This window comes from Nyctereutes procyonoides, unplaced genomic scaffold (assembly GCF_905146905.1).
Source record: "Nyctereutes procyonoides isolate TBG_1078 unplaced genomic scaffold, NYPRO_anot_genome, whole genome shotgun sequence".
NCBI classification, from domain to species: domain Eukaryota; kingdom Metazoa; phylum Chordata; class Mammalia; order Carnivora; family Canidae; genus Nyctereutes; species Nyctereutes procyonoides.
Window position 1 is genome coordinate 2,562,916 of NW_026575156.1, and position 22,788 is coordinate 2,585,703.

Sequence of the window (22,788 nt, forward strand, 5' to 3'; positions counted from 1 at the left end):
GTCCCCAGTGTGAGATCCTCAAAAATCCTCTTTGCGGGATCCCTGGGTGGCGCAGCGGTTTGGCGCCTGCCTTTGGCCCAGGGCGCAATCCTGGAGACCCAGGATCGAATCCCACATCGGGCTCCCGGTGCATGGAGCCTGCTTCTCCCTCTGCCTATGTCTCTGCGTCTCTCTCTCTCTCCCTCTCTCTCTCTCTCTCTGTGACTATCATAAATAAATAAAAAAAAAATTAAAAAAAGATCCTCTTTGCTCTTTACCTTGAACCACCATCTGAGTGAGGAATCTCCAAGAAGCCTTCAGTGGGGGTCCTTAAGTAATTAAAGCAACTTTTATAAATTGGCCAGTCCAGGTTCAAGCTGTTAGGGCAGAAAATGTTTGGAGATTGCTAAGGGAGTTTCTGGCTCATCATAAATTTCAAAGCCTTTATCTTTGTCCAAAGTCAAATAACAGACATCCACGTATGCCCAAAAGTCTTTTAGAACTTTCTTAGCTGAGCTATTAACCACCTCCATCTCTACAATCTCTCTCTCAGTGTACCTTTCACACTGATTTGAAATTATCTATTTGTGTGTGAAATTATCTCAGACTAGATCATTAATGCTTCAAGAACAAAGGTAATATTTTATAGCATCAAGAAATACCTTAGAGTTTTGGAACTCTTAGAAAGCAGTCAACTTTAGGAATAATTTATTCAGCTTTTAATTATTTTATACAAAAGTATCAATACCCCAGTCACAAAAGACATTTTATTTGATAATTATCATGGCTTACTTTTTTTTCTCCTTAGGTTAAATAATGCAAATTATCTTACCTTGAGGACGTTTCTCCCTTATATTACTGATCTACCAATCCAATTTTAGTTATGTTGCATGTATTTTAACAGTCTTATTGAGTTATATATAATACATAATAAACTGCATATTTAAAATGCCATATATATACATATATATGTATATATGAATGCCATATATATAATATGACTAATGACAATCAGGATAATACCCATTATCCACAGAAGTTCCCAGAATTTATATAAAACTAAGCATGTGGGAATGCCTGGGTGGCTCAGCGGTTGAGTGTATGCCTTTGGCTCAGGTTGTAATCCCAGAGTCCCACATCGGGCTCCCTGCATGGAGCCTTCTTCTCCCTCTGCCTATGTCTCTCTCTCTCTCTCTCTCTCTCTCTCTCTCTCTTTCTCTCTCTCTCATGAAATAAATAAAATCTTAAAAAATATAAAAATAAAAGTAATCATGTAAGGGTGCCTGGGTGGCTCAGTCGGTTAAGTGTCTGACTCTTTTTCAGCTCAGGTCATGATCTCAGAGTAATGAGATACACCCCTGAGTCAGACTCCATACTGGACATTGGAGCCTGCCTAAGATTCTCTCTCTCCCTATCTACTCCTCCCCGCCCCTCCCAGCTCACTCCCTCTCTCTAAAACTAAAATAAAGTAAAATAAAAATAAAAAATAAGAGTAATCATACCGTATATACTTTTTTTTTTTTTATGATAGTCACACACACAGAGAGAGAGAGGCAGAGACACAGGCAGAGGGAGAAGCAGGCTCCATGCACCGGGAGCCCGATGTGGGATTCGATCCCGGGTCTCCAGGATCGCGCCCTGGGCCAAAGGCAGGCGCCAAACCGCTGCGCCACCCAGGGATCCCGTATATACTCTTCTAAGTGACTTCTTTCACTCAGCAAAATTATTTGGAGATTCATTCATGTTGTTCCATGCAAATAATAACGTTATTCCTTCGTATTTCTTAGTAACATTTGATTTTAGGAATATTTCACAATTTGCTTATCTATTCACCCAAATGACTGTTTGGAATGTTTCAAGTTTTTGCCTTAAAAATGAAGCTTCTATAAACATTTGTATGTATGAGTCTTTGCATGGATATATGTTTTTATTTTTCCTGGAATAATACCTTTGAGAGGTATGACTGGATCATAGGATATGTATGTGTTTAACCTTCTTTTTAAAAAATTCACCAAATAATTTTCCAAAGTGGTTGGACTACTTTATATTCCCAAAAGCTGTGTATTGGTTGCTCCACATCCTCAACAGAACACCCTATGGTCAGACCATTTATGATAACATATTTAATAAGTGTTTAGTAGTTTCACATTTGAAGATTTAATTTGCATTTCTCTAATGACTAAAGATGTGGAGCAACCATCAGTTTTCTTTTAAAATCTTTAATCCACTTTTTTTTTTTTTACTGGATTATTTTCTTATTATGGCGATTTCAATTGCCTTGACCCTAATCTTTCAGAGGAAATATTCATTCTCTCAGTATCAAATATTTGGTTAGGTATAGGCTTTGCAGAGCTGCTCTTTATCAGGTTGAAAAGTGACCTTTCCCTAGATTGGTAAAAAATTTCATCAATAATGAATTATGGATTTTTCCAAGTACTTCTTTTCTGAATCTAATGAGATAATAATATAGTTTGTGCTCTTTTAATCTCTTAATTTGGTGAAATACATTGCTTGATTTTAGAATGTTAACTAATTGTATATTTCCACATGGCCATAATGTGTTATTCTTTCATATAATGTTGGATTTACTTTTCTGGAATTTTTTGCATCTGTATTCTAAGCGATATTATTCTGCAGTTTCTTGAGGAGGGGTTGTTTGTTTGTTTTTCAGTTTTCTTCTCTTTTATGCCTTTCTCTTATTTTGGTACAAGAATATTATCGGCCTCATTGAATGAATTGGAAAGAACTTTCTTTATATTGAGAAAGTTTGTGCTTAGTTTATTTTTTTCATTAAATATTTAGTAAAGTTCATCATTAAAGCCATCTGGGTCTAGAGTTTACATTGTGGGAAGATTTTAAGCTGCTATTTCAACCTTTAATAGATAAAAGTTTATCCACTTGAAGTTATCTATTTTTTCTTAAGTGGAATTTAGTGGTTTATACCTTTCAAGGAATTTGTCCATTTTATCTAGGTTACTGACTCTATTGGCATAAAACTGTTCACAATATCCCACTATTATCCTGCTGATACCTTTAGAATCTACAGTCATCTTGACTTTTTCAGTTCCACTATTGGCAACTTGTATCCTCTCTCTCCTCCTCTTTCTCTGCCTTGTCTCTTTTTCTCTCACTTTCTCTCTCTGTCCCTCACTCCTGTCTCATCTTTTCTGATCAGTGTGGCTAGAATTTTGCTAGTTATATTGGTCTCTTAAAGGAACTGATTTGGTTTAATTAGTTTTTTTTTTTCTATTTTATCTTTTCTTGCTTATCCTGGGTTTAACTTGATCCTCTTTTCTGTTTTTTTTTTTTTTTTTTTTTAAATTTAAACCTAAAGACGCTGGTTTGAATTTTTTTTTTTCCTCTAAAGCATACATGCTTGAGAATGTCCGTGTTTTTTTTTTTTTTAAGATTTTATTTATTTATTCATGAGAGACACACAGAGAGAGGCAGAGACACAGGCAGAGAGAGAAGCAGGCTCCATGCAGGGAGCCCAATATGGGACTTGATTCCGGGAGTCCAGTATCACTCCCTGAGTTGAAGGCAGACGCTTAACTGCTGAGCCACCCAGGTGTCCCGAGAATTTCCTATTTGTACAGTTTTAACTTCATTCCACAACTTTTAATATGCTGTGTATATTTGCCACTCAGTTCGAATGTTTTGCAGTTTCCCTTCTGATTTCTTATTTGTCCTGTGGGTTATTTAGAATTGTGTTAGTTTTCAAATACATGGGGATTTTTGTAAATATTGTTCTGTCATAGTTTCTAGTTTGGTTCTAATGTGGTTAGAGAACCCACTTTCTTTGGTTTAGATCTTTTCAGATATATTCTCTGTAGAGTAGAAAAGAAAGTGTGATCTGCTGGTTTGGTTAGAGTCTTAATAATAATCAGTTAGGTTAAGGTCAATTGATAATGTTAATCAAGTCTTCTTTATCCTTTTTAACTTCTTGTCTACTTGCTCTATTAATTATTGAGAGAGGGCTGTTCAATTTGTTAGATTTGTGTATTTCTCCTTGTAATTCTATTAGTTTCTATTTCTATTAGTGTTTCAAAACTGTTATTTTATGCATAAGTTTAGAATTATGTCCTCTTGATGAATTGACTTTGATCATTAGATTAGGCAGTATATAGACGGTTTAGTGGTCTTTTTTTTTTTAATGGTCAATTCTAACAATCCTTGACTTTGCATTGGAATATTCACACAATTTATATTAAATGTCTTATTGATTTAATTGGGTTTAAATCTTGCTATTTGTTTTCCATATATCTTATTGTTCTTTGTTCATTTCTTCTATTTTTGACTCCTTTAATTTTTGAAGTATTTTGTATCAATCAATTGATTTTCTATCCTGGCTCTTTAACTATAAATCATTGTTGTGTTATTTTAGTAATTAATTTTCACAGTCCTTTATCAAGTGATGTTATACTATTCACACATTGAGTAACAGTATTTCCTTCCACCTTTTGTGTAATTATCATCATATGTTTTATATCTATATAAATTATAAACCTTGTATCAGTTCTCCATCTATGGTAACAAAGTACCACAAATTTGGTGGCTTGAAACAATACAGATTTATTACTCCATAGTTTCTATAGATCAGAAATCCAAGTAAGCTCAGCTGGGATCTTCTCAGGGAATTATAGGTCCACAATCAAGGTATTAGTGGGATTGCCCTCCTTGCTATCAACTCTGAGGAAGAATCTCTTCTAATATTCAGATTGTTGACAGGTTTGTCCTCTTTTTTTGTAGGACTGAGGCTCTAATTCCTTGCTAGATATCACCCACAGGAGACTGTCTTTGGCTTTGAGGGGCATTTCTGGTGCTTAACATGCAGACTTTTATTTCCAGTGCCAACAAAGGTGTAGTCAGTCCTTCTCATACTTGGAGTATTTGTGACATTCCCTTCTGCTGCATCTCCTTCTGCCTTCTGTTTGGTATTCGAACTGGAGAATGTTCTCTACTTTTAAGGGCTCATGCAGTTGGTCTGACCTGGATTATCTAGGATACTTTTCCTACTATAATGTTTTAATCCTATTATTATCTGAAAATCTTCTTTGCCATTTAACTTAACGTATTTATAAATGGCTGGGCTTATGGCATGGGTGACATTGACATCTTTACAGAGGAAGGGGACATTATTCTCTACTACCACTTTTCTATTTATTTGTTTAAATTGTCAATGAGCTCTTAAGGTGACTTTAATAAGGAAAGCAAATTTATATATATATATGTATATATATATATATATATATATACATATATATATATATCTCCACATTGTTACCATCTCTAGAGTTCTTCATTATTTAGTATGTATCCAGATTTCTATCTGATACCACACCTCAAATGTCTGATTGACTTCCTTTAGCATCTTTTTACAGGGCAGGTCTGCTAGTGATTATTCACTTCACCTGCTGTATATCTGTGAAAATCTTCATTTTGCCTTCATGTTTGAAATACAATTTTGCTAAGTATAGAATCTCAAATTGAATTCTTTAGCCCTCCTAGATTCTCAACGATTTTTCTATCACTTGTTTTAAGCAATTAGGATTTGATATACCTTGGAGTAATTTTCTTTATTATTCTTGTATTTGGGTTTTGTTGACAAACTTGTATTATAATCTTTAGCAAATTTGGAAATCTTTTAACCAGTAGGTCTTCACATATTGTTTTCTGTCCCACACTCCTCTGGAACTCCAATTTCACATAGACTAGACCAATTGAACTTACTCCACATCTCTCAGATGTTCTGTTCATTTTCTTTTAGTCTTTTTTTTTTCTTCTTGATGTATTAATTTTCTGGATAGTTTCTGTTACTATTTTCAAGTTATCTTCTGCAAGTTTAATCTACAATTAATTCTGTCTTCTGTATTTTACATTCAGACACTGTAGTTTTAATATCTATAAGTTTGATTTTTTAAGTCTATAACATGATCAGCCTTTGCTCTAAATTCTTGAACATATGGAATGCAGTTATAGTGACTGTTTTAATATTCTTTTCTGCTAATTCTATCATCTGTGCCACTTCTGGGTCACTTATGGTTGAATGTATTTTTTTTCCTCATCCTGTCTCATATTGCTTGCTTCTTTTCATGGTGAGTAATTTTAAATTGGTTGCCAGAATTTGTGGATTTTACTCTTTTGCTGTGCTGAATATCTTTGCATTTATTTTAGTTTTTTTTTTTTTTCAGAAATGTAGATGAATTACTTGGAAACAGTTTCATCCTTTCAGTTCATGTTTTTAAGTTTTTTTTAGGTGGAATCAAAATAGTCCAGAGCTAATTTTGCCTCATTCTTGAGGTAAAAATCTTTCTAAATTCCTTATTTGACAAATTTTATGAGATGTTTGGTTTGGCTTTGTTTTTCTCATTAAAAAAAAAAATTCTGGCTGGTGGGAATAAAAACTATTTGTTTCTCTAAGCTTTGCAAATTGTTTCTCCTGAATCTTTTGGGAAGTTCTTTCCCTGACCTCAGTAGTTTCTTCTCATGAACAGATGTGCAACAGTACTCATCTGGAAGCTACAGGGAAACTCACTGCAGATCTCAGGATGTCCTTATTGCACACCTGTCTCCTGTCTGGCACTCTGCCCTGTGAACTACAGCCCTCTTTGCTTCCCCTGAGTGCGTTCTCTGCCTCAATTCAGAGAGACTTCTCCACTCCAACTGGGCTCCTCTTCCCTTTACTGCAGCATAGAAACTCTCTAGACAATTAGCTGGGGCAGTAATAGGACTCACTCATTTCCTCTTATATTTCAGAGATCACTGTTGACTGCTTTGTCGACTGATTCACAATGTCTTGAAGACTTGCTTTGTACAGTGTGTCAGATTTCTTGGTTCTTTTACTTAGTAAGATAAATTTGTGCACCTCTTTCTGCATCTTGGCTGGAAGCTTACTTCTTTTTTTCTCTTGTATTCTTTCAGCATAGTAAACATAATCCTAGAGAGAATGGTAAGGATTTTAATAATGTTAGTAATATGTTTCATTTAATGTGATGTTGCTCACTTGTACCTAAATCCTAACTTTAAAATATTACAGTCTCCTGTTCTGTACTGAATTCAAAGTCATTTTGTATCTACATATCTGTGTCTAAATTTCATTTTCTGCCTATGTTGCCCACACATTTTCCTTTGAAATTAATGCATTTTTGTTAATTAATTAACTTAATTGTACTCCAGTTTTGACACTGGACTATTGCTAGCAGGGTGGCACAAAACTACTCTGAAAGAGCCAAAACCATGAACTGAAATGTGGCCAAATTTCTAGGTGTTTCAGAAAACAGGAAGAATCCAGAAGCTGTGGAATCTGCAGTTCACAATAGATAAAAACAAGCAGCAAGAAGTGAAGGGATTTTCAGAATACATCTGGCAGATAGGAATAATGAGTTAAAGAAAGGGGAGGAGTTTAATAAAGTAAAGTTGAAAAAAACACACCCTAATGTGAGTCAAGACTCCCTCAGATTTTGGGAAATTTCTGAAATTCTCCTGCTTTTTAAATTTTATTTATTTATTTATTTATTTATTTATTTATTTATTTATTTTATTTAAAGATTTTATCTGTTGATTCACAAGAGACACAGAGAGAGAGGCAGAGACATAGGCAGAGGAGAAGCAGTCTCTCTCAGTGAGCCTGATGGGGGACTCAATTCCAGGACCCCAGGATCAGAACCTGAGCCAAAGACAGACCCTCAACCACTGGGTCACCCAGGCATATTGATTTTCCTGCTTCTAAACGATGAGGAACTGACTTCTCCAGGAGTTGTGGTGACATTTCAGATGTCACCTTATTGAATCTGGTAGATAATTGCCATACACTTAATTATACATTAATTAATGCCATTATTTAAATTATACAATGATAGTATTTATAATACAATTATAATTTCGTAAAACCTTACCACATTTTTTGAAGTTTGCCTATTTGCTTTATATTAACATCAGTAAAATTTACTTCTTTTTTATATTTACTGTACAGTTCAATGAATTTTAATGTATACATAGATTCATGTAACCACCTCCACCAGATTCAGTAACACTTTTATTTTTTTCTCTTTGAAGTTACATCTTCCTGCAACCTCTCAGCCCCACACAACCACCATTCCCTTTCCTTCACTCTAATTTTGTCTTTTCAAGAATGTCATGTAAATGGAATCATCTAAATCCTAGCCTTATCTAGGGTAAATACCTTGGGTTTGGTTGCAGGGCTATAAGGTAAGTGCATGTTTTTATCTTCATGAGAAACTGCCAAGTCATTTTCCACAATGGCTGTGTAATTTTGAATTCTCTCTAGAAATACATACGAAGTCAAGTTGCTTCTCATTCATACCAGTGCTTGATTTTGTCAGTTTCGTAATTTTATTTTTTGTTTGTTTTTAATGTGATACATCAAAAGAGGTGTGTAGTGAAATATCTGGTCCTAATCTGCATTTCTGCAATGCATTGCAATGGCTTTATGCAGTGGCCAAAGATAGTGCACTCCTTTTCATGTTCTTATCTCTCATTTCTCTTCTGGTATCTCCTCTTCAGTGAAATGTCTCTCTGCAATGTCTGTACCCATGTTCTAATTGGATTTTTTTTTCTTCACTATTACATTGTTAGAGTTCCTTACAAATTGTCAGTGCAATTTTGCCTTCTAAACAGCCTCTTTAGTGATGTATCTGTTCACTTCTTAGGCACTTTTTTTCTCCTATTGTTGAGTTTAGATTGTCTTTATATATTTCAGATACAATTCCCTGTTTGGAGATGTGATATGCAAGTACTTCCCCCATGCTGTGGCTTATCTTTTCATTCTCTTCACAGTGTAACTCAGAAGGCAAAGCCTTTTAACTTTAAAGAAGTCCAAGTATTAATCTTTTTCTTTATGGACCATTTTTTTTGAAAGTGTCATGTCTAAGAACTCTTCACTTAACCCCAAGTCACAGAGACTTTTCTCTCAAGTTTTCTTGTAAACGTTCTATACTTTTATATTTTCAATTTAGGTCTTTGATTCATTTGAGGCTCATTTTTGTATGAGGGATGAGTTCTCTGTCCTCAGGTTCATGTATTTGCATATAGATATGCAAATATTTAAAAACCATTACTAAAACATTACTATTTCTCAAAGTATTGAAATGCCTTTGCAGAGGCATCTGGGTGCTTCAGTGGTTGGGTGTCTGGCTTTTGCTGTGGTCATGATCCTGGGGTCCTAAGATTGAGTCGTGCATCGGGCTCCCCACAGGGAGCCTGCTTCTCTCTCTGCCTGTGTCTCAGCCTCTCTCTATGTCTCTCAGGAATGAATAAATAAAATCTAAAAAAAAAAAAAAAGAGAGAGAGAGAGAGAAAGAAATGGCTTTGCACCTTGTAAACTAAAATTTTAAGACATTGGTTGTATCATATGAGTCTATTTCTGGACTCTCTTTCCTGTTCCACTGATCTGTGCACCTATCCCTGCACCATTATTATGCTTCCTCAGTTGCATAGCTTTACCCATGCCTTAGAATCAGATAGTACAATTACTATGATTTTGTTCTTCTTTTACAAAAATGTTTTACTAGTTTCTTTGCCTTTCACTTAAACTTTAGAGTCATTCTGTCTACAAAATGGTATACTACTGGGATTTTAGTTAGAATTGTGCAGAGTCTTGATAGCAATTTTGAAATATTTGACATTTTCTTCAATGTTGAGTCTACAAATATATGAATGGTATATCTCTTCATTTATTAAGGTATTTTTTCATTTATTTAATCTGTAGTTTTTAGCTTTCAGATGTCATACATGAATGCTGTTTGATTAATACCTAAGTGTTCTATATTGGTGCTATTGTATATGGTTTTATATTTTAATATATCATTAAAATAATATAAATATTTATAATATAAATGTATGTTAATATATAATTGTTCACTGCAAATATGTATACAGAAATATGATTGTGTTTGTATGTTTTGCTCATATCTTGTGACTGTGTTATGGGCATTTATTAGTTCTAGCAATGCTTTTATAGATTTTTGGATATGCAGTGAAGACAACTATGCATCTGCAAATTGGAAGAAAATGATTTTTTCCTCTCCAATTGTCTGCCTTTTATTCTTATTTCTTGCTTAGTCCTGGGTTCAGTATGATGTTAAACAGGAGTGTTGAGTGGGGACTTCTTTACTTGTTCCCAGTCTTAGAAATAAAATATTCATCCTTTTACCTCACCATCCTATGGGTTTGGTTTGTTTTCATTTTATTCTGTTTCTCATTCTTCTATTTCCTCTTCCCTGCCTTCTTTTGGATTATGTGAACATTATTTAGTATTCTATTTATCTACTACGTCATTGGCTATATCTGTTTTTTTTTTTCTCATGGCTATTGTGATTACAATGTGCCTATTTATCTTGGAACCAAGAGTTTACTGTTTCAGTTGAAATGTAGAAGCTGTAGCACCATATGTCCTTATACCCCCTTCTTCTTTGTCTTAATTGTCTTATGTACTATATCTGTATTAACTGAAAATCTCTATTATACAATGCTAAAGTTCTATTTCAAACATTAAACATATTTTTACAAACATATTTACCATTTCTCTTGCTCTTTCTTCATCCCTGAAGCTACCTCTGATAAAATGTGTCTTTTGTCAGAAGAGTTTCCTTTTCCAGTTCATTAAGGATCAAATCTCCTGGCAGAAGCTTTAATTGTCTTTTATCTGAGCATGATAATGTATTTTACCCTCATTTCTGAAGGATATTTTTGCTGGACATAGAACTTTTTTCTAAAATATCTGTCTTTGTGACACTTTAAAAATATTGTACTCCGCCTTTTGGCCTCCATAGTTTCTGATAAGAAACCTACAGTTATTTGAATTATTGTTTTCCTAAAACTGATACATCTTTTGTATTTGTATGGCTTTGGTTTTTAGCAATTTTATGATGTTGATATCTTTATTTTCACAATCTGTAGAAATTCAGGCCACATATTGTGACCAGACTTCTGTGGGGTGTGGATTAAAAATTTTACATTTTCACAACCTCTGCAGTATTTTCAGATCTGTATGCATGTGCACCTGGGGCCATTTCAGTACCTGTGTGGTGGTTTATCTCTTAGTTCAATTCTCAAAGTCTTGGGACTGTTTAAGATCAGATCTCCAAATGTACAGCTCAAAGCTGAACCCAAGATTTCATGAATAACCTTTAGTTCCCTGGACTAAAACCTGGGGTTTTATCTACCCCTCAGTGCCACAGATGTGCCTTTATTGAGGGTCAACTAGCTGGAGGAAAGAGAAGGAGCAAAGCAATGGGATTTGCCTTGCCCTCTTGGGAGCACAGCTCTTCTAACTGATGAGAAAGAATTTCTTCTCGCTGAGACTCAGGCACTTGCAGGCTTTGCAGGCTCCCACTGCTGTGTCCCAGGAGAACTCTTCTGTTCTCTGAGACTGAACCAGAAGGCATCTCTGGATCAACATCAGGCCATACTGATTTTTTTTTTCTGAGTATCCAGCTGCCTTCAGTCCAGGCCAACGGTTCTGAAGGAAAAATAATAATAATAATAATAATAATAATAATAATAATAATGTGGTTTTTGTGTTTGCTTTTTACAGATTTTCTTATAGTATTTCAAATTCTGTTATTTTTCTAATAATGATGTGCTTGCTACTATTTACATTCGAAATCCTCAAAGAGATTATGCATGTGTGCTGTCTAAGCCTTAGAGAAGAATTAAGTGATAAGGCAGGATGCATTGGGGCGACTCTCATTAACCCAGAACTGGAAATCTGTATTATTATTTTTAAACTTGTTGACATGTAAATGATCAGAATTTTTCTGTTCGTTTTTTAAACTCAAAATGAGTATCTTCTCAATAAAGATATTAACTGAAATGATTTACAGCAGCTCACTTGATTGATAATTTGTCATTCAAGTGTGGCTCTGAACTTTTAGCTCAGACTCTAGGATGGCTCAGACTACTTACTTTTTCCATGAGTATATTTAAGACCATTTATATCTACTTAGAGGGGAACAAAGGAAATCTGTAACTCTCTTTCTGGCAGCATATGACTGATGGAAATTATATTGGTCTTATAAAATCTGTTCTTTTAAAAAATATATAATAATTGTAACTTCCTAAAATTATGAGCTGTATGATCATTTGATGATTTATTCTAATATCTATTCAGATTTTATAATAAACTGAACAGTTTTTAATATAATACCAAGAAGCCCTTTTCTCCCAAAGTTTTTGTCATCAGCCTTACCTTCATTCCTGTCATATAAATGAGCCAAAGAAAAACCCCTTCCTCCTATTTAATTGCCATGTTGTTTTTGCTTTCCTAGCATGCTGGGACCATTAGCTCAAAGCCTAATTAGCACCAAATTCATATTTTTACACATCTATTGTTTTAAATATAGCCAAAATATGCATATTTTAACCATTTAGAATCTGCCTGCTTTGCACACCTTGCAGAAGTGCACTCACCTTCTGCTAGCTGTAGACAAGACAAACTCTGGGCCACCCCAGGCCACTGCTGCCCTCTGGAGCTCCCCTGCTGAGCTGCTGAGTGACATCACCTAGACACAGAAGCCTCCCTCTCAAACCCACCTCTCCCAGTAGTTTCTTTGACCTCCTCCCATTCTGGAGACACACACTGTCTCTGGAAGGTCTCCTGCCAGGAAGATTTTACCCCCTTCTGCAACCTGTCCAAGCACCACCCAGACTCTTTAGGAATGTGTTCTGAAACTGTACATATTAATTTTAAACCTATATTATGGCTTTGATTTTATTTTTTTATTTTTTTATAATAAATTTATTTTTTATTGGTGTTTAATTTACCAACATACAGAATAACACCCAGTGCTCATCCCGTCAAGTGCCCCCCTCAGTGCCCGTCACCCATTCACTCCCAACCCCCCGCCCTCCTCCCCTTCGGCTTTGATTTTAAATTACTTTTCTTTATATAATATGATATATATATCATATTAGGCATTGAAATGGGAAGTTTTAAAAATATTTAATTCATTTAAATTTTAAAATGTTAATTTATTGTCAAAAATAATAAGTATGCTAATCTAAATACCATGTTAAAATAACATTTTCAAAAATACAGTTACGTAGGAGCTTCTTTTTACATTAAAAAATTATTATTGTAGTATAGTTGATGTATAATGTTACTCGAATATACACCTTAGTGATGTAATAATTCTATACATTATTCAGTATTCACCATGATAACTGTAGTCACCATCTGTCATTATACAGCATGATTACAGTATTAGTGACTATTTTCCCTGTTTCAATTTTATATAATATATATTATGTATATATGTGAGTGTGTATATATACATATACATACATATATATATATATATATATATATATATATATATATATATATACAACTTTTCGTTCTCCATTCATCTATCAGTGGACACTTTGGTTGTTTCCATATCTTGGCTATTATAAATATTACTGAAATAAAGAGAGGGATGCTTATATCTTTTTGAATTACTGTTTTCATTTTCTTTGGATAAATACCCAGTAGTGAAATTACTGGATCAGGGATCCCTGGGTGGCGCAGTGGTTTAGCGCCTGCCTTTGGCCCAGGGCGCGATCCTGGAGACCCGGGATCGAATCCCACGTCGGGCTCCCGGTGCATGGAGCCTGCTTCTCCCTCTGCCTGTGTCTCTGCCTCTCTCTCTCTCTCTCTCTCTCTGTGACTATCATAAATAAATAAAAATTAAAAAAAATATATTTAAAAAAAATTAAAAAAAAAGAAATTACTGGATCATATAGTATTTCTATTTTTAATTTTTTAAGTTTACTTCATACTGTTCTCCATAGCGATGCACCAATTTACATTCTGACCAACAGTACCTGAGGATTCCCTTTTCTCCATATCTTCACCAACACTTGTTATTTCTTGTCTTTTTGATGCTAGCCATTCTGGATGTGAGGTGATATATCATATGTGATTTTGATGTGCTTGTAGTTTTGATTTCCCCAATGATTACTAAAGTTCAGCATCTTTTCATGTGTTTGTTGGCCATCTGTTAATGTCTTCTATGGAAATGTGTCAATTTAGATCCTCTGTCCATTTTTAAATAAGATTATTTGGATTTTTGGTGTTGAGTTGTAGAAGTTCTTTAAATGTTTTGGATATTAACCCCTTATTGGGTATATCATTTACAAATATATGCATATGTCTCTTCATGCAAGGAAAACAGAAGGAAACAAACTATTGGGACTACTCCAAGACAAAAAGACATCCTTTTGTTTTGTTTTGTATTTTAAATTTTTAGCAAGTTTCTCTAGTGTGTACTATAACAGAAGATAGGGAGATTCTTGTATCTGTTGCTGCATTCAATCTTCTGTGATATATTTTTGAACCTGAGAAAAAGACTCTTTTAGATTAGGTGGTTATTGAACTTTTCCTCCATTAGCACAATCCAATAACTGGGATTGTAAAAACTGTGGGAATTTTGCAGGAGAAATCCCTACTCACAGAGATATGTGGTTGGTAAAGGGTTTTGAAGGCTTCTGAGGTTCATGAAACATACTTTGAGTACTATAGAATATTGTTGATATAAAGTGTACTCAGAAAAACATAAAAATTATCATGCTTAATTGTGAAAATATTCCTCAGCATGTCTAAGACTTTCAGACTTTTTATAAAATTTTGCCCTGAGGTATCTTCTATATTAACTTGAGTCTTTTATTTAGTTATCATCTCTTACTGTGGGAACAAAAAGAAAATCAAAGCAGTGCTTTCCGTGCTTCCAATTGTAATTTTTTTACTTGGACTTTCTTTAATAAGGGTTATAATGCTTATAGACATTCAGCTATGGATTAACTTTAGGAATTATCTGAAAATTATTTACTTCAACTTTTATTGTTTTACTTTCTTATTGTTCATTTATACTTTTTTCTGGTGATAAAAATAATCCATAGCTGAAGTCAAAAATTGTGTAGTGACAACTGAGGGCACTTTGATTTAATTTTCTTCAGTCAAAATTATATATATATATATATATACTCCTTGACATATAAATTTTACTACTAGATAATTAACTGGAGCATTGATTGCAGTAGATAAAGATTGTAATAGATAAATATTTGGATATTCCCAGGTGACATACAATGTCCAGTAGTTTATCCACAGGGTAGAAGACTGTGCAATTTGAACAGGAGTGAAAAGTTCTCTACATTGTGACATGAATATATCCCTTTATTAGTAGTACTATTAGTTTGAGAAAAGAAGCATGGTATAAAAAAGGCTTTATTTTGTAAAAGGAAGAAGGAAACCAAAAAATATTAAAAATGTTAATATTTGCATAAAATTACAAGTAATTAATTAAGTGGTTAAGGAGGAAAGGAGAAAAGTCAAGAATTTGCCTATCAATTTCATTTCATTATTGAACCTGTGAATATGATCTACTTTGAAAGTCAAAGTAAAAGAACATAAAAATGTGATTTATTTGACAAAATTTGGAAAATACAGAAAAGCATAATAATGCAACAAAGCTCCAGTTAACATTTTCTCTTTCCTTTTATACTTTCCCCTGAAAGCAATATTTATTTGCCAATATTTATGACATTTTCCATATTAGAGTTTACTATGAATAGAATTTGATATGGTAACAGAAATAACTCCCTTGAGTTTTTTTTTTTTTAAAGCAACATTTTGGGCCAATTTTGTAATCAGATGAAATCAGATAAAACCCTTACTGTTTTCCTCAGATAGGTTTGATTTTAAAACTCAGTTTCAACAGATTATTATAATTATGTTACTATTTTACTATATTTACATATTAGGAAAGTATATGCAGAAAATGCCCACCAATGAGTTACCAATTCTCAGTCGAGTACATTAAAAATTGGGCTATTGTGGACATGGCTGCTAGAAACATCGTGGTGCAGGTGCCCCGGCGTTTCATTGCATCTGAATCTTCGGGGTAAATCCCTAACAGTGCAATTGCTGGGTAGTAGGGCAGGTCTATTTTTAATTCTTTGAGGAACCTCCACACAGTTTTCCAGAGTGGTTGCACCAGTTCACATTCCCACCAACAGTGTAAGAGGGTTCCCTTTTCTCCGCATCCTCTCCAACATTTGTTGTTTCCTGCCTTATTAATTTTCCCCATTCTCACTGGTGTGAGGTGGTATCTCATTGTGGTTTTGATTTGTATTTCCCTGATGGCAAGTGATGCAGAGCATTTTCTCATGTGCATGTTGGCCATGTCTATGTCTTCCTCTGTGAGATTTCTCTTCATGTCTTTTGCCCATTTCATGATTGGATTGTTTGTTTCTTTGGTGTTGAGTTTAAGAAGTTCTTTATAGATTTTGGAAACTAGCCCTTTATCTGATATGTTATTTGCAAATATCATCTCCCATTCTGTAGGTTGTCTTTGAGTTTTGTTGACTGTATCCTTTGCTGTGCAAAAGCTTCTTATCTTGATGAAGTCCCAATAGTTCATTTTTACTTTTGTTTCTTTTGTTTTCGTGGATGTATCTTGCAAGAAGTTACTGTGGCCAAGTTCAAAAAGGGTGTTGCCTGTGTTCTCCTCTAGGATTTTGATGGAGTCTTGTCTCACATTTAAATCTTTCATCCATTTTGAGTTTATCTTTGTGTATGGTGCAAGAGAGTGGTCTAGTTTCATTCTTCTGCATGTGGATGACCAATTTTCCCAGCACCATTTATTGAAGAGACTGTCTTTCTTCCAGTGGATCGTCTTTCCTCCTTTGTCGAATATTAGTTGACCATAAAGTTCAGGGTCCATTTCTGGGTTCTCTATTCTGTTCCATTGGTCTATGTGTCTGTTTTTGTGCCAGTACCACACTGTCTTGATGACCACAGCTTTGTACAACCTGAAATCTGGCATTGTGATGCCCCTTTTTGATTAGATTTTATAGAAGGAAGTAGTAAGTATGCTAACACTCCGCATGAGAAACTATGTCCATTTGAAAAGAAATGACTATAACACTTAATTTACTATTACCAATGAGCTAGATTTTCTTTCAAAATGAAATGGTATAATTTATTAGCTTTTCTTTATGTTAATCTTATATTTTGTATTTGTTAAATTTATGTCTTGAGTTCCTCAAAAAAACCTTATTCTTACTTAGTAGCACCTTAAATTGAACATCCTCATAAATACCAAGTGAAGGATTATTGCAAATAACTAGAATGAATATTAATGAAAATTGAGAGATGTTAGATGATATAATAGCCTATGAAACAGAAGTAAAGAGCAAAATAAAAAAATAAAAAATAGAATAAAGAAAAATCCATGCACATGTGATATCATCAAGGCCTGATAAGACTATTAGATAGTATTAATCAAATGAGCAAAATCATGATGAGAATGCATTATACATAATTTAATTTTCTTACTGCCTAGCGTCTACATAATATTAAAATACCAATCATTCTTTTACTACATACTATCAGCAGCTAAGTACATGAAAAAGTGCTGAAGAGTTAAGTTGTACTTGCTTCCGTGTCAAAGGAGTAGTCTTAAAATTAAACTGAAAAAAATGGACTTTTCTAGCATCCCTGAATAATATGAATCAGCTTTGCCAATGTGGTTTCCTAGTTGTTTCATTTTTTCTCTCTTCAGTGTATATGTAAAATGGAAAGAACCACATGTGGATGAACTCATGGAAAGACCTGAGGAAAGAAATTAAATTACTTTCCATATACATTAAGGCAAACAATATAGAATATTAAAACCAGAAGGTACTTCAGTGTTAACATGATCTATCTCTTCTCTTGGGACTGATGTAGCATATATGATTTTTCCCTCTTCTTTTTTTTTATTTTGGTAAATATTGCATAACATAAAAATTTACCAACTTAACCCTTTTAAAATGTACAGTCAGGTGGCATTAAATACATTAATAATGTTGTACAGCTCTTTTCCTCTTATAAAACTGAAACTCTATACCCATTTAACAATAACTTCCTATTCTCCTCTTCCACCTCTTGTCCTTTCCATATTCCTCTTGTTATTCCACCTCACCTAGCAGCCCCTGACAACACAATTCCACTTTCTGTTTCTATAATTTTCACTACTCTGTGTACATAGTAAGCAGAATAACAAAGTATTTGTCGTTCTGTGACTGTTTTATTTTACTTAGTTTAGCTTCCTCAAGGTTCATCCATGTGCAGTATATGTCAGAATTAACTTTCCTTTTAAAGCTAAATAATATTCCATTTTGTGTATAACACAGTTTGCTCATCCTTTCATTCATTGATGGACATTTGGGTTGCTTCTACTTGTAAAATATTGTGAATAATGCTGCTATGAATATGAACATGGCTGTGCAAATACCTCTTTGAGACTTTGCTTGCCGCTTACCTTCCATGTCTTCTCCTGGAAGCTGGAAGCCTTCAATAAACTCCAGAGATGCAAGACAGTTACGTGAGCCAGATTCTGCAGTTGCTGCCCAGATGGGGAGACAGATGACTGGTGCTTACTATTTTCCCATTCTTTTCAAATCTCCCCTTATGCTAATGTCTGAGAGGCACATAGCCTTAATAGTAAAAACAAGGAAAAGTTAAAAAAACAAACAAACAAACAAACAAACACATGAGTCTTAATTTTAGTAGTCTTCTGCTGGATAGAGAACAGACATGTGAATTTATTTGATGATATATATTTTGGTCAGATGTGGTTAATCAGTGAGTTATAAAAGAGTAGCTTTCCTGACAATGATGGTGATTGGGGGTGGGGATGTTGTTACCCTTCTCTTGAATAAATTTGGAGGAATTATTGATAGGTGGTCAGTTTGAACCACAAGAGTTTTCCATAGTTAATACCATGTTTTCATTTTCTGAGAAATATTTAAGGGGTAATGCGTGGAGGGAGATTGTAAGACATAAAATATATGTGGAACTACTGGGTGCTATTGTTGATGAAAGGGAATTAAGCTATCAAATTAGTGGGATCTTTGATTCCTGAACAGCCAGTGAGGGGAATTAGAACATGAAGATGGACCAAAATTTACATTTAAGTCAGAGTTCTGGGGCTATCTGCCTCCCATTCTCATGTTTCTTAAAGCTAAAGAATGAGAACTGAAACTTGCCAGAAAACATTGACTACTTAATATATGTGGAATATAAATCTTTTTAAAGTTATTAGAACTAGATATTTCAGATACTGTCAAATACAAAAAGTATTTTTAAGAAGTTAAAATAGAGTAGAAAAATTATACTAGATATGGGTCTTATGAGATGACAAGATGACAAGATGAAATATAATCGTAATCCCTTTTTAAATTAATTAATCCAACTAAATAGCAAATTCAGAACCAATGAGGTATTACACATAAAATGCTCTGTAGTCTAAAACAGTGACTAATGAATTCTCTGAACATGTTGGCATCAGAATTAGTGAACACTTCTGCAGGTTTTGAATGCTGTTATCCTTCAGAATAGCTCTGGCATTACTCTTCAAAGTACCATATAAATAAGCAATAATAATATTGTTCAACAAATCCACATTGTAATTAAGAATGCACATTTCATTAGCAGAGTCACTCTATCATATAACGTAAACTTTAAGATTTTGCAATTCTTACAGATCATCCAGCGTATGCATTTTACATTATAGAAAATTATGATAATAATATTTTACATTATAGAAAATTATGGTAAATAATTTGTTTAAGGTAGTAAAAATAACAGGATAAGAACTGGAGCATGTGATTCTCCATTTTGAAGTCTTTCTTTAAAATAAAAAGATTTTGTTTATGAGAGAGAGAAAGATGTGTACAAGCGTGGGGGAGGGGCAGAGAAAGAGAAGGGAGAAGTAGGCTCCCCACAGAGTAGGGAGCTTAGTGCAGGGCTCAATCCCAGGACCCTAGTATCATGACCTGAACCAAAGGCAGACACTTAACCGACTGAGCCACCCAGGTGCCCTGAAGTATTCCTATTTACACAAATACTTTACCATAGCGAGAATTTCTACTAAAGAGTTCATTTTCATTATAATTATCTAATGGGTTACAAATATTTATTGTTGTAATAAAATGTAGCCATGATGCTATTGGAACCACCTTTTTTATAACAAAATGAAAGGCAATACATTTTGATTAAAATGTGCTATAATTACAAAAGAAGTAAAACAAGTTACAGAAAGTCTAATTTCATTGTAGTTAAATGCATAGTTAATATCTGAAAAAGGGTCCATCCTATTGTAATACTTGTAATTATTATGTTACTTTAGAGACACCGTGTCAGATCATGTCCCTTGTATCTAAATTCATAAAGGCAGAAACTTGATTTAGTGTGCTTAATTGCTAAGATACATATCATCTCCCATCCCTACCATCGATGGCAATGATAAGCATCAGTGCTGACCTGAATGTTATTGTAGATGTATTTAATTTTTATCACACTTCTAAATGCCTGTCTGGTCATGTTGTTTAGGATATATAAAAAACAATTCTAATGATATAATTAATTTTAGGAATATAATTTTGTCATATTCGATTGAAAATCATAAAAGTGCGCATTAAATAAAAATTTATGCTCTACTTTGAAATTTAGCATCTATTATGGACGCTATTGATTTGTTTTTTGCAAACAGTACATTTTAGCAACAGTTTCAACATGTTCAAAATGTGCAGCCTATACAGTTTTTGTGATGTAATTAGTTAGAAATTGGGAAGCTTAATTTTAAAATTGAATTGTTCATGAAAATCTATTTCATACTCTCTATGGCTCCAGCAGTTTCTCTTCATAAAATGTTCTATAGTTGTATGAAGAAATTAAGTGCAGTTAATCAGAAAGAACATTATAGTTTGACACCTAATTTGAAAGCCCTGTCTTGAAGCAGTGAAGGATTGCTTATAGAATTACATACACCAATGAGAACCCAAGTAGGAAATCCATTTATGCTCCAAGTAGATCTCAGTGTTGATGTCAATCAGGGCGCTATAGTCTGTCTTTTTGTGAGAAATATTTCATAAACGTATGTATATATAAATTTGTTAAAATGTCTAGTTTCTTGTTTCATCTAGTTTGATAGGTTAAAAATAGTAACATAATATTAAGGTGAATCATCTACTTATTGTACATTGGAAGGCAGGTCAGTGGTCTTAAGGTCACTTACTGTGCAACCAAGTTCGTCCTGTTGAAACAAAGATATAGAAGTAAGCTATCAGGTTCTGAAGCTTAGCATTTTAACAACAACAAAAGTAGTTGTAAGAAAGTCCCAATTGTGTTGATGAAATGTTTTTCATCTCTATTTAATCTGTGTTCATCTCTTTTTTTCAGTGCCGCCAGCAATCACAATGCCTCAGAAAACCTTTAATGCCACAGCAGAGAGAGGAGAAGAGATGACGTTATCTTGCAGGGCCTCTGGCTCTCCTGAGCCCTCCATCTCCTGGTACAGGTAGGTTATTGTGCGTACATATCCTTCTGACTTGTGTCCAGAATCAATTTCATGGAACCATATTTCTGATGTGATTTTATCAAGAATAAAAGTATTCTTTTGAATTTGAATAAAAGGTCATGATGGTTTTGTTTTCTCTTAAATTGGTTAGGTTAAATTGTTAGAGAGATTAACAGAGAGATGGAACCCAAGTCAAAGGCTACACCCATTGCATTGGTTATTCTTTGTATAAGGCACGTTTGAGCAAAAATGGGCCCAGAAATCTAATGACTGATTCAACTACGTTACATTAATGTTACTGCTAGAGAGTGTCTAGAAATAGGAATATTAGAATTAATGGCACCATCACTGTATGTGTATAGAAATCATATTTTATTAGAATGTAATTACGTATTTTATTTATGTACCATATTATTCAGGAAAAAAGCTCATTATGTACAGTTAAATTTCCATAAATATAATGTCATTTTTAAAAAGCTTACTTCATCAAATGAATAAACTCTCTTTTCTAAATCTATTCTTTGACAGTTTACTTTTATATATTTGTTTTAGATTTTAGAGTGTTATTTGATTTCTATTAACATCAAACAGCTATCAACATATTTCATTCTTTTAGGTTGTGGATCTGCTGTTCAAAGGGAGACAATGGGGAATCCCTGGGTGGCTCAGTTGTCTTGCGCCTGCCTTTGACCCAGGGCGTGATCCTGGAGTCCTGGGATAGAGTCCCACATCGGGCTCCTTGCATGGAGCATGCTTCTCCCTCTGCCTTTGTCTTTGCCTCTCTGTCTCTCTCTGTCTCTCTCTCTCTGTCTCTCTCTCTCTCTCTCTCTCTCTCTCTCTCTCTCTCTGTCTCTCATGAATTAATAAATAAAAACTTTAAAAAAATAAAAAAAGAGAGACAATGAAACTTTACAAATGGATGTTATTAATACATATTAGTTATTAGTTCAGGTTACCACTCAAACATGGCTACAGATATTTATAGAATTTCTTCTACACTTCATAAACCCATAATGTAAGAATAATCACAAGAAAACAATTAGTAGAAATATATTCACATTGACAAAAGTAGCCATAGTGAGGATTAGATTTTTTAAAAAGCTATTTTAAGAAGGATAATTGCAGTCTGATTCCCTTTTTTTCTATTACTTCCTGAGCACTTACAGATATTCTACCCATTTCAAACTTTTATCTATTTAATATGGCAGGTAGCCATAAACAAGATGTTTCTTCAAATAGAGAAATAGATGTTCTTTGCAAACATTAATTCCTTGCTGACATACTGTTGGTATTTTTTAAAGGATTATACATCAAACATGAACATATTCACCCCAGATAATGATCATGTATCTCAGAGACTACTGGTTTCTGGTGTGTATCCTTAAAAGTCAATATTACATCTAATTGCAGCAAGAAAAGCTCTTGGATCATTCATTACAATTAACAAATATTGTTCTAGAATCTC

At 33.9% G+C, this 22,788-nt stretch overlaps 1 protein-coding gene across 2 annotated transcripts in view; it reads left to right on the top strand.

Moving 5' to 3' along the window:
* Positions 1-22,788, top strand: part of NCAM2 (neural cell adhesion molecule 2) — a 520,048-nt gene that overhangs the window by 322,950 nt on the left and 174,310 nt on the right. For both annotated transcript variants that reach the window (XM_055313808.1, XM_055313809.1), the window contains exon 6: positions 21,206-21,323. In XM_055313808.1, coding sequence (XP_055169783.1) covers positions 21,206-21,323 — 118 coding nt within the window. The remainder of the gene's footprint in view (positions 1-21,205; positions 21,324-22,788) is intronic.